This window comes from Morone saxatilis, unplaced genomic scaffold (assembly GCF_004916995.1).
Source record: "Morone saxatilis isolate NCDOM2014 unplaced genomic scaffold, NCSU_SB_2.0 Contig8, whole genome shotgun sequence".
In the NCBI taxonomy this organism is placed as follows: Eukaryota; Metazoa; Chordata; class Actinopteri; family Moronidae; genus Morone; species Morone saxatilis.
The window spans coordinates 3922006-3933757 of NW_023340257.1; the positions used below are offsets into that span (position 1 = coordinate 3922006).

General features: G+C 40.9%; 1 protein-coding gene across 2 annotated transcripts in view; it reads left to right on the forward strand.

Moving 5' to 3' along the window:
• smtnl (smoothelin, like) overlaps positions 1–11752 on the forward strand; it is a 36886-nt gene that overhangs the window by 18419 nt on the left and 6715 nt on the right. For both annotated transcript variants that reach the window (XM_035679966.1, XM_035679967.1), the window contains exon 3: positions 11291–11366. In XM_035679966.1, the coding sequence (XP_035535859.1) occupies positions 11291–11366 (76 nt within the window). The remainder of the gene's footprint in view (positions 1–11290; positions 11367–11752) is intronic.

Sequence of the window (11752 nt, forward strand, 5' to 3'; positions counted from 1 at the left end):
ACTTTATTGATCACCTAGGGGGAAATTGTTTTTTTCACTATTATTTCACACACACAGGCTGAAATGCACACTTCATGCACATGTGGACATGCAAAGGGGAGAGAATGATAGGGTGAGATTTGGATCAGAATCATTCAAACTTAGACATCTGAGTCTGAATTATTTTGAAATATTGATTATAATTTCATTTGACATGTGTGGACTAGATTTTAATGTCTGATCTGCATTGACTTGAAAAAATATTATTTTGACAGATGTTACACTTTGCTTTGCTGTTTTTTTTGTGCGAAAAGTGCATCCAAATGCTGCTGCGCTTTCTTTGGCTCATTGTAGCTGCAGTACTGACACTGTGAAGGCAGTGTGTGCCATTGTGTCAAACAACTCAGATGACATCACGCGGAATTTGCATATCAAATTAAGAACGAAGAAAAAAAAAAGAACGGCTCTCAACTGCGATTCGGTTCACATCGTTCATGTTAAAGAGCTGTTCAATAGATTCGGTTCACAACTCTAGTGTATCACTGAGGGAGGAGAATCTGTCAGAAACATGAACTGGTTGGTGGGGAAGCAGTGGCTTCTGCAGCTCTATCAGTCCTTCTTCTTGTACATTTTTTGTGATCAGTGATCAGATATTTGATCAAATGTTTTTGTTTTAAATAAACCTTTGATGCAAAAACTAATTTCAATTATTTTATGTTTTTTAATAATTTATTTAATTTATTATTTAATTAATTAAATTATTTATCTTTGCCAGGCCTAGATAAGTTACTGACCCAAGTGTTAAGTATTAATGCCGGGGACCAACTCCAGACCTTAGCCAGTGCCTTGACTGGAAATTTAACCTAGCATACAGGTTTTAATGGTGGGGGAAACCGGAGCACCCGGAGGAAACCCACAGGGAGAACATGCACACGCATTTGAACCCAGGACTTTCTTGATCCGAGGACCACAGGTGGCGATTGAAGGTGGGTGGAGTTTGGGTTGAGCTGCATTACTGGAACCAGGGGTGCTGCTGCATCTCCTCAAGTGTGGCTCGTTCTTTTGGATTTTCAACCAAACACTTCTCCAGCAGATCCTGGCAGTCTGAGCAGAGAGAACAAAGGAAAGATGAGGAAGCTGCAGCAATCTATTGGATCATGGAAGGAAAAGCTTTGCACACGATCAGTACCAAAACTCAGGTACTGTATTAACACCAGCATTGTCTCACCTTTGGACACTTCCAGCAGCTCATAAATGCAGTCCTTGGTGCGGAAGGAACTCAGCAGTGGTAAACTGCTTGTACCCATCCAGGCACCTCATACAGCAGCGTGCCCAGCTGCCAGACTGTGGTGGGGCCAGCTTCGTATCGCCCCTGCTTGAAAAATTCTGGAGGGGCGTACGCAGAGGTTCCTACGATACAGACACAGAGGGAGACAAAAACAAAGGAGTTGGATTTAAATTAAAGTCACTCCAGAGATCAACAGATGGATGAATAGCAGGAGCAGAAGCCAGACATCGTACCAGAGAAGCCGCGGTAAGGTCCCTTCTTTACTAAGCAGCCACATCCAAAATCAATGATGCGCACATGAGGGACATCAGAACTGGTCTCCAGAAGAACATTTTCTGTCTTGATGTCCCGATGGAAGACTCCCACGGTGTGCATTTTAATGGCTGCCTCTACCAGCTGCTTCATGATGTTCTGAGAAATAGATAAAGACAGTTGAGTTAGAGTGGACTGAAGGAGGGAGTGTTGCTAGGACTTTCCCATCATGGGACAATGTTGCAGCTTCACACACAAATGTTCCTCACAGTTCAGCACATATAAAGTCAATGCTAAGACACAAGTGAATGCATGTTTGTACCCACTAGGACTCAGTAGACTGTAAAAACAATCCAGAATTATATAACTTATTATGTTAATAATATAGGGTATTTATTAATTACTGATAAAGTCATTCATTTCAACTTAGGAACATAAATGATTATTACAAAGTAATAACCAAATAGATAACAAATTAGATCATTATTGCTTTGGCTTGGACCAAATGAAGAAAGCTGATGGTGTGATAGCGACCTGAAACTCTCCACTGAAACTACCAAAATTCAAAAGTAGCAGCTTTAAGGGAACACCATACACTGACACAAACATGCTCCAACCAGCTTCATTACCTTAGCCTTGTCTTCCTCCAAAGGACCATTCATGTAGTTGTACAGGTCCACAGAGGGGACTGGTCTCTCCATGACCAGGAGAACCTCCTGGTCCAGATCAAACCAGTCCAATAAGGACACAGCCGCAGATCGTGGAGCACCTGCCGCTCTCAGCATCAGGAGCACTTCAGTCGGAATGGTGGTTTTCTTCCCATTGATGATCTAAAGGAAAGAGAATACAGCATAAAATGAGAGTGTGTGTGTGTGTGTGTGTGTGTGTGGGGGTAATAACAAGGAAGGAAGTTCAACAATGACAATTGGTACTGAGACATCAGATCAAATCACTTACCCTTGAGCAACGCTCCACATCTTCCTTGGGGATGTGTTTGATCGCCACCTACAGGACAGAATCAGCAGTACTTTGGTTAGAGCCGGGAGAGATGGCGGTTTGTGTGTACGTATGATGTGAGAATATGAATGTAATACTTACTGGTAAACAATCCCTTTTTCGGATTCCAGCATAAACTGATCCGAAGCCTCCTTCTCCGAGCTTCTTAAGTTGCAGATACTTGGCCTCGAAGTCTATAACACACAAACACAGATTCATGTTTTACTAGATTCATGAAGAACATTCAACCAAAGCTCTGGCTGTTTAGTAAAATCTTCCTCTGTTATCCATTACAGCTGACAAATCTTCATGTGCTTTTTAATTACAGTTTGCTTCAAATCACAAAAGGAATATTTCGTCCAATCTTAAACTAAGCTACTAAGCTGCTTGCTGTAGCTTCATATTTACTGTACAGACAATGATAGCAATCTTTGAAAGAAAGCAAGTAGTTCTATTTCCCAAAATGTCAGGCGGAAACAGCTCACCTGGCACTGTCCAAAGGTAACATTAATTCTCATTAATTAACACGTTATCGTTTTTGTTTAATTAGTGCAAAAACCAAAGAGTAAAGAAAGGTTGTAGTTTTACTGGGGGGCTGTGTGTGGACTATCTCTCTTGGTCAGGCGATGGAGTGGTATATGTGCTCAGATACAAACAACACACACTCTGATCTCATTGTCTTTCACACTCAGCGTACCTCTGCTGGTTCTCAGTGAGTCCAACATGCTCCCGTTGTCCTCTTTAGAGGTTGAGGGGCTGATGGAGCGCTCCCTCCTCCTAGTCCTGGAACCACTGGCCTCCTCCTCAGCCTCCACTGACACCTTGGTGGGTTCACCAGTGATGGTGTCAGTGTTTCCAGTCTTCTGCTTCTTCTTCGGGGTCTCTCCTCCAGGGCTGGACTTTCTTTTGGTCCCCCTTGGACCCTTAGCCTCCACTGGCACCTCAGTGCGTTTGCAGGCCCACTTAATCCTTTTTCTGGGTGACTCAAGGTTTATGGAGGCCTTCCTCTTGTTCCTCATCACCCTGCAGTCCTCCCCCATGCTGTTGTTGGGTTTGGGGGTGCTGCCATTGTTCTCTACAAAAGAGATAAACCCAGTAAACATTGATTAATTGATATTTGATGGTTCTAGACACTCGCTTTTACTTTCAACAACATTGTTTTCTAACGTTCAGTGTCAACGTATTTAACTTTTTTACAATATTTGCACATGGCAACTACAGTACAGGACACAAACTCTGGTCTCATGAAAGGTGCTCTACATGCCCATCCACCATACTGACTAGTGATGCGCGGGTCGGGGTTTTTTCCAACCTGCGGGTTGTTATTTAATTATTTGACCCGCTCCATCCCGCCCCGCACAACCGCATCTACTTTCACAACCTGCCCAACCCTGCCCCGCCGCTATTAAATACACGTTAAATATGTCATTGAATAAGGCTTTTATTTGCTCTGACAAATGTGCTGTGAAAACAGCCATTCGAGTCGCAGTGGAAACTGGCAACAACAAATTCAATCTTAATAAAAATAAATATATGACCCGCCCCACCAATAAAGTAAACATTTCTTGACCCGACCCAACCCGACGCATCACTAATACTGACCTCAGCACCCTTACTCAAGTACAGTACTTGTACTTAAGTACAATCATTTTATACTTCTTATGCTTCACTTCAACTACACTTTAGAGTTAAATGTTTTTACTTCACTGCATTTATTTAATAGCTACAGTTTCTAGTTACGTGCAGGTTATGATGGTACATATTAGGTGTTTAGGAGTGTATCAAACAGTTAATATTAGCTTCATCTCAACCAGCTGTGACATGAAAAGCAGCTTCAGCTGTGGAGCTGATTTCACACTCACCTGAATCGTTCTTGGAGTCCAGAGAACGAAGAGTCTTCAACGTTTTAACGACCATGATGCTTTGTGCGCTCAATACCAATGAGAAAATAAGTTACTGTGAATGACCAGAACTTGTGTTTAACTCTGCTGATATGTTCAGTGTGAGTGAATATGTATCTGTGTGTGTGTTCTGAGAATCTTGAGTTCCATTCCTTTACATCATGAATAGAATACTGGCTTTGATGACCAGAGTTCCATTCTGTGACATGACCAACAGAATACAGGCTGAAATAACCATGGCGACAAAGAAAAATGGTTTACAATTGTTTATAAAATGAAAAATACAAAATAGAAGAAACCTTGAAATGATATCTGACCACCTGAAACACACATATACTTTAGTGTCTAGGTTATACTTTAATGGGGTGTTAATTTAAAGGTTCTATATGTAACTTTCAGAAAACTATTGTGAAAAGTGACACCAGTGGCCGTTAAGTGAACAGCAGTCAGCATGTTGCTTGCATTATGCACAGTACTTAGGCGCTAGCCAGCATCATCCTGGGCATTGGCCAAAAGTGACATACACTACCCTGAACACTGGAAAATAAAAAGAAATCATATTTAGAATAATGTTACAGTTTGCAATTATCATATATTTTATTTGGGCCATTGGGTCAACCAATGCCATATCCACTCTGTGCAACCAAGACACAGTCAGTTGGCCAACCCCAGCTTAGCTTAGGCTACCGTTAGCTAGCTGGAGGCCCCTGCCTTGCATCGCTCTTGGCTAGTAGAAAGCTTTTCTACAGTTACAAGCTAGTTATTAGCATTTATTTGAGTAACAGACTGTACTCTACTCTCTTCCCATTGTACCACAGTCTTACAGTCCTAACAGACCAATAGGAAACAAGTAGAGGCCTTTTTCAATCTACCTTCTTGTCTGTACTTGTGTCCCACTTCAATGTCCACATTATTGTGAACAAGACTTAAAAGCACAAACCTCCAGCAGTGTGATGGTGTTATTTTGACATAATAGTTAAACCTGCAGGTCATCTGATACCGTTGAACACAGAAAGACTTATTGCCATGACATGAAATTTCTCTTAAAGTAAAGAAATCATCCTTAGTATTACACACCTTTAATAATCCCATTTTTCACTATTTCTAAGTATTTTATAAACCAAGATTTGTATGCCAATATGATTTCATTGCAGAGTCGTTGAGTTGCAAGGGGTGAAATGAGTTGAGCAACAAAATGAATGACAGGATTTTGGTATTGGAAGCGTTCTGGTTTCAATTTGTAATACTGACCAATTATGTATGAGCAGGCTTTGGTTGAATGCAGGTAAACAGTACGTGTGGAGAGCAAAAGAGGCAGAACACATTGGCTAAAAAAAGGTCTCGGAACCCACTGGCTATTGTGTAACACCAAAGTAGCTTTTTAAAAGTGCATCGTTTTGTGCTTATTTTTAACATGTCGGTTCAGACAATGTTTCGGTATCGTTTTTAGCACCAATACATATGTTGGAGCATGTCCTCTGAAATCAGAACTTTAGTCTGTAGACAGGAGCAGAGACATTTGGTGAGGGGAGAGATGTTTCAGAAACATTTGACAACAGCTTATTAAGCTTTAACTTTCTCTGATTACTTTTTAGAAGTCAGGGTCAAATTAGGATGAAGACAAAGTAAACACACCTTCTGTATGTCCATCAAGGGTTCCTTACACAGCTCAGTGTGGTCTATTTTAGTGTCATCTTGACAAGATGGTTCCTACTTTTAGCCACTTATCAGCAGGCAGCAAACACTCTAATACACACACGTGTCTGACAGTATAGAGAAACGTGACTTGTAGTGTAGCACTGATTGATATGGGTTTGTGAAGTGGCCACCAGCTAATAGGTTCAAGTGATATCTTTAAATTTGATTCCTAATTAACAAGGATACAGTGTTTCATCCAGACTTTTAGTTGCTGCAGGTGCTGCCACCCAGTATGCAAATGTTACGTCACTTTATTCAATAACCATGATTGCCGTTCTCCAGTGTTAATTTAGCTCACCACTTATAACTTTGTAACCTACAAATTAACAACATACAAGGTGATCCTGTCCTGTAGGAGCATGGATTGTGTTTGTGTGTGTTTCTCTTTGGATTTCAATGCATCCGATGATGACAGTGTATTAGAACCCGGGATTTGGGTGCCCAGATAGATCGCCTGGTAGAGCTTGATGCATTGGTTCGACTATCTAGCAAGCATTTCCTTGGCAATAAAGTCAAGTTATATATATAAAGGTATGGCCATATCCATAAAGACAATGATAACATGCTAATGTTTAACAATGTTTAGGGTCACAGTCTTAGCCTAGTGTGTTGGCATGCTAACATTTGCTAATTAGCACTAAACACAGAGTGCAGTGAAGGCCAATGTGACATTAGTTATTAAATGGAAAGTTTGACCTGATGACAAAATGTTAAAGGTTATAACAATTTATCCTGTTGGGAACACGGATGTCTGAATCAGACTTTATTACAATCCATCCAATATTTGTCGAGATGTCTCACTCTGGACCAAACAACATTGCTATTCCTGCTGTAGAGCCAAGCTGGATGCTCCAGAGATCCAAGAACATTTTATAAATATTCTTCCTGATTGAGTCAAAAAGGATTGGAGCAAACAGTACATGTGTCTTCAGGTTCACTTGTCACTAAAATAGCTTGAAGCAAAATGTGATATTTTCTTTAGTTTTTATCTATAAAAACTCACAGTTTGTCTGACTCCACTGTCATCAACATAAAGAATATTTTCCATTTGTTTTATTACTTTTGAAGTGCATTGAAGATATTTAGGACCAGCTTTCCCAAACTGTTGCAAATAACTTTATGGATTAATATATGGACACTGAGTCACTTTGCTGTGTATTTACAAAAGATTTAATTGCTGGTGCAGACTTATATATCCAAACATACTCAGTGTATAAATATTTGCAGTGTAGCAGCTGCTGGCAGCAGTATTGACCTCTGGTAGAACATTGCATTTGATAGCTTCCTGGCTATGATACAACACCAAAGATTGCCGATGGTCTTTCACTGCAAAAACAGCCCTTCTAAAAATAAGCTAAATATTCTATATAATCAGATTCTAATATAATCACATTTTTTTCTAAGCCAGTTTTGCTTAGCTAGGATTCTTAAAACTAGAATAACAATCTACCTACTGAAATATTGTAATGGCCCTTAAAACTAGAACAAATACCAAAATGTAAGCAAGTTGTGCTGATTACAAACAACGAAAACTCAGTTATTCAAGACAGATATTATTAAAATAGGTATTTTGATCACTTCATTAGCAGAAAACACTTGTGACTTGTGACTTTGTGTCAAATGAAGGTACCAGAAGCATTCTTATTTTATTATTTTTTTTATTTTAGCATTTTTTATTAAAACAATGAAAAACTAAACAGTTGCTTAATTTACAACACTGGGACAAAACTTCTTTTTATCACTAAGTTGTGCAAGTGGTCTTACTCTTAAAATAAGGAAAATAATATTTTTCCTCTGCTGGGATATTATGCAAACCATTGTTGTCACTGTAATATCTTATTAAGACAAAGTTAGATAGATTTCCTTAAAACGAGATGGTTGACAAGATTTATTTTTCTTTTTAGACACATTTCTTAGAAACAAGGCTTTTTTACTTTCTTGAGATTACTTTTTTGCGGCGTTAACAGTTGGTACTGTGCTTATTGAGTAAGAAAAGAGGCAAATAGAAATGGTCTCAAAATCCCATTTAGCACATAAAAAAGCAGGAAGAAAGTGGTTACAATGATAAAGCAAGGATGAAGAAACGCAACATTTGCACTTCGGTCAAGACCAGAAAGCAACTCAAGGTTCTACCAAAGTTCACCATCACTTTATTGAAGAGTGAAACTGACTTCAGTGCAAGGCTGTTTCTGAGTTTGTCATGCTGACATCTACATTTCATTTAAAAGGTGATGATCCTCAAAACAACAAATCAGCACATCAAGCGCAGAGTAAATCCGATTGAGATCAGTTGATGTTTGTGTGCATACTCATGAGGTTCCAGGGCCAAAGAGTTTGTGTATGCGTCAGTACTGTGCCATGTCAAGTGTGAGCACCAGTGTGTTCTGCCAGCACAAGAGACCTCAAGATACCAGAGAGTTTACAGGAACCTCAGCAGCTCCGCTATCATGTTTCCCCCTCTGACCCACTGTGTACGTCCGATGATCTGAGTACTTAAGCTGGGAAAGCTCCTCTCCCCACAGCCAGACATTCTGCAATTTGTCTCCCTCCTCCTGCTGGATAGCCAGCTGTTTCTACCTCACTGCCCCGTCCCTTTGCCTCATTTCCCATCATGCAATGTACAGCTGCTCCCCTCTGCCTTCCTCTCCTCACCTTTGCATATATAATGATATTTCCACCAGAAGTCCTCACTCTTCCCCCCACTGCTTATGAATGCCCCCCCCCACACCAGCACACACTCACACACACACTCTCTTCTTGCCTTGTTTTAACACACACACATCCCACAAGCATTCCTATACAGTAAGCTCAGCCAAATACACACACATTTACACACTCCCAGCCATTTCCTCAAGTGAGCACAGCATGCTATCTCACAGCAAGAACGGCATATTGTTCTTGATATGTGTGTAAGACAGGAGGGTTTTAGGTTTCTGCCTTGCTAGAGATCTTTTGGTGGGAAATTGAGTTCTTTGTGCCATGCAAATAGTTTTGGTTGTATTTGTTGAGGGTTTGTACCTCCAATCAAAACCAGTCGAGGTTAATATATTTGTGGTGCTCACGGCATTGAAAAATAATAATGGACAATCCACAGAACAGACTGTTAACAGTTTTTATTTAGACTTTTTATTCAATAGAATTACATCCAAAGCAAACTGCTCACAATAAGGTTTATCAAGCGTCACAAGGACAACAAAGTTGAAGTTGTTGTTCAACCTCCACAAAGGAAAAATGTATTGACTTTGGTTGTGTTGGGTTGGAGACAGAAAATGTCAGAGACAGATATGTCAAATAAAACCAACTCAACACGAAACTATCTGCATGACTACATACTACTAACGGGAAGCAATGAAATGTTGTTCTTTTTGTAAATTGGGTGAATCAAGCGTTTTTATGATGTGACTATGAAAACACTTTAAATGATGCCAAATCACTTCATGATAGCATATGTAACAATTTGCAGTTTGGTACTCAAAGCAATTAGATGCTTTAATTATTACTATTATTTTAGAATGAAGCATATTGAGGAGCTATTCAGGGCTAGGCATTAGAGGGCACTTTATTGTGTTTTGTCCACTGGAAGCGCACCGAGAAAGCACTTCCTCGTGTTTTATCTACCATAGGGCCATCCGAGAGGGCATGTTTTTTTTTACATGGGGGCACCTCCTCCTCGAGACCACCAGTGGCCCTGTATGCTACCTGCCCTAGCGACTAGCTGGTGAACATTCCCACGGAATTAACTTGTTTAAAGAACTTTTGTTTACTTTGTAGTGATTGCGAATAAATGGTTCTGGTTGTTTTTCCTGTATGGTCACATCCTCCATCCGTTTATTTAGTGGTTCCTGACAGCAGAGACAAGCTGACCAGATGCTGCGGTTCTGCTTCCAAACATGCTGCTGACGTTATCTAAACACCAAACTGATGCATCAGATGCACCAGTGATGAAATAATGTCACACACGGCCCAAAAATCAGCCTTGTCTATTTAATTCCACTGTGACAGCCAAGTTCAAAATACAACCAGCTGTTCAGAGTTAGTTGTTGCCAAAAAGCTGAGGATCTCCAACATGGCTGCCTGAGGGTGTGTTACGTCTCCTGAAAGCCTGTTTCAGGGTCAGACCAACATACAATGTGACATGTGGGTAGATACGACCTTGAGAAAACGTGCAAAGCTATCAGCGCTGCACTACTGACCTGAGCTGTGTTGTTTTGTGCCGAATATCAACACGCCATCTATCTGTCTGACAGGGCCACATGGAAAGTGACAGCTTGACCCACAACCTATGTGGGTCAGCAGAACCATGCGGCTGAGAGTTTGAGATAGAAGTATCTGCTCAGAGGAGCGATTAGCTGTTTCCATGTAGCTGATTGTGTTTGGAGAGAGGAAAAAGAGCCTCTGCCGCAGGTCTGCGCTGATCACACAGACAGGAAATAGACAGAGTCACATAGGCGATGAAATGTGAGCTCAAGATGCTGATGATGTTTGACATTAAAACTTGATCGCAATCGTTTCAGGCTGCCTGATCATCAGATAGATTTTGGCCCGTCACTGAGTGTGTCAGTGCCTGATTTAAAACAAAGACTTCTCGAGTCTTATCACTGGAAGGGAGGCAGATACACAGAACAGAACACCCCGGTGCCTCTCGCGCCTGCAACGACCAGCTCCTTTATCCACTTCATTGAAGTCAGCGCACCGGCCGCCTTTGAAGTGCACTCAGCCGAATCGTGCCCTGACGATTGGTTTGTTTTGTCTGAAGTCATGTCAAAAAAGCCCACATGTTGGAGAAAAGTCCAACAATGACTCAACGAGCAACGGACATCTGGATTTCTTTTTTTGTTCAAACCAGAGAAACATGATGCCCCAAGTCTTTGTCTGTGATCCAAACACAACATATTGGTTTATGAATGACTCCACAAGATCACAGGAGCATTTGTGGCAAGAAATAATAATCAATCCATACAAGTGATCAATATCATAGTGATTAATGCACCAGGTGCTGAAATTGCTGGCTTTCAAAGTTAATTTTCCAGCTTGAACTCTGTTTTGGAAGTAAGAAACTCCAGCAGCAGCCCTCCTGCTGGTCGCCAGTGAAGGTCAAAGATGACTTCATGCTCCTTTAGAAGCAATAAAGGGTGCTAGTGTGTCGTCGCTAACTATATGATTCTGTGTGTTTCAGAGTATTGAGCGAGAGGAGCCAATAGAAGTGGACCCCGCCCCAACACACACTGGATTGGAGAATGGACACGCTACAGGTAAGTACGTCATGACTGTTCTACAACCAGCGTCAAGGTTGTTTGATGTCAATAAAAAAGGAGTTTTCAAAGGGGGGCTTCACCGACTTGGAGATCAGTTACTCAGCTTGTGAAAACAGTTGTGTAATTTCTTCTGTGGCTCCGGTGTAGCTTTATAAAGTTTAAAAAATAACCCTGATGATGTCATCTGGGATTAGGGTTAGGTTAGGTTAGCTCAGACCCAGAGACTACAAATCTTTAACAGCGCCTCAAGACAGAGCCTGTCTTACAAATTTACAGTCCCCTCCACTCAAAAATGTGTTTATGTTCTTGTTCCTACAGTGTGCTGTTTGAATGATTAATGTGCAGTGAATGTGAGTCTGACAGAAGGATGTTTTCACATTCAT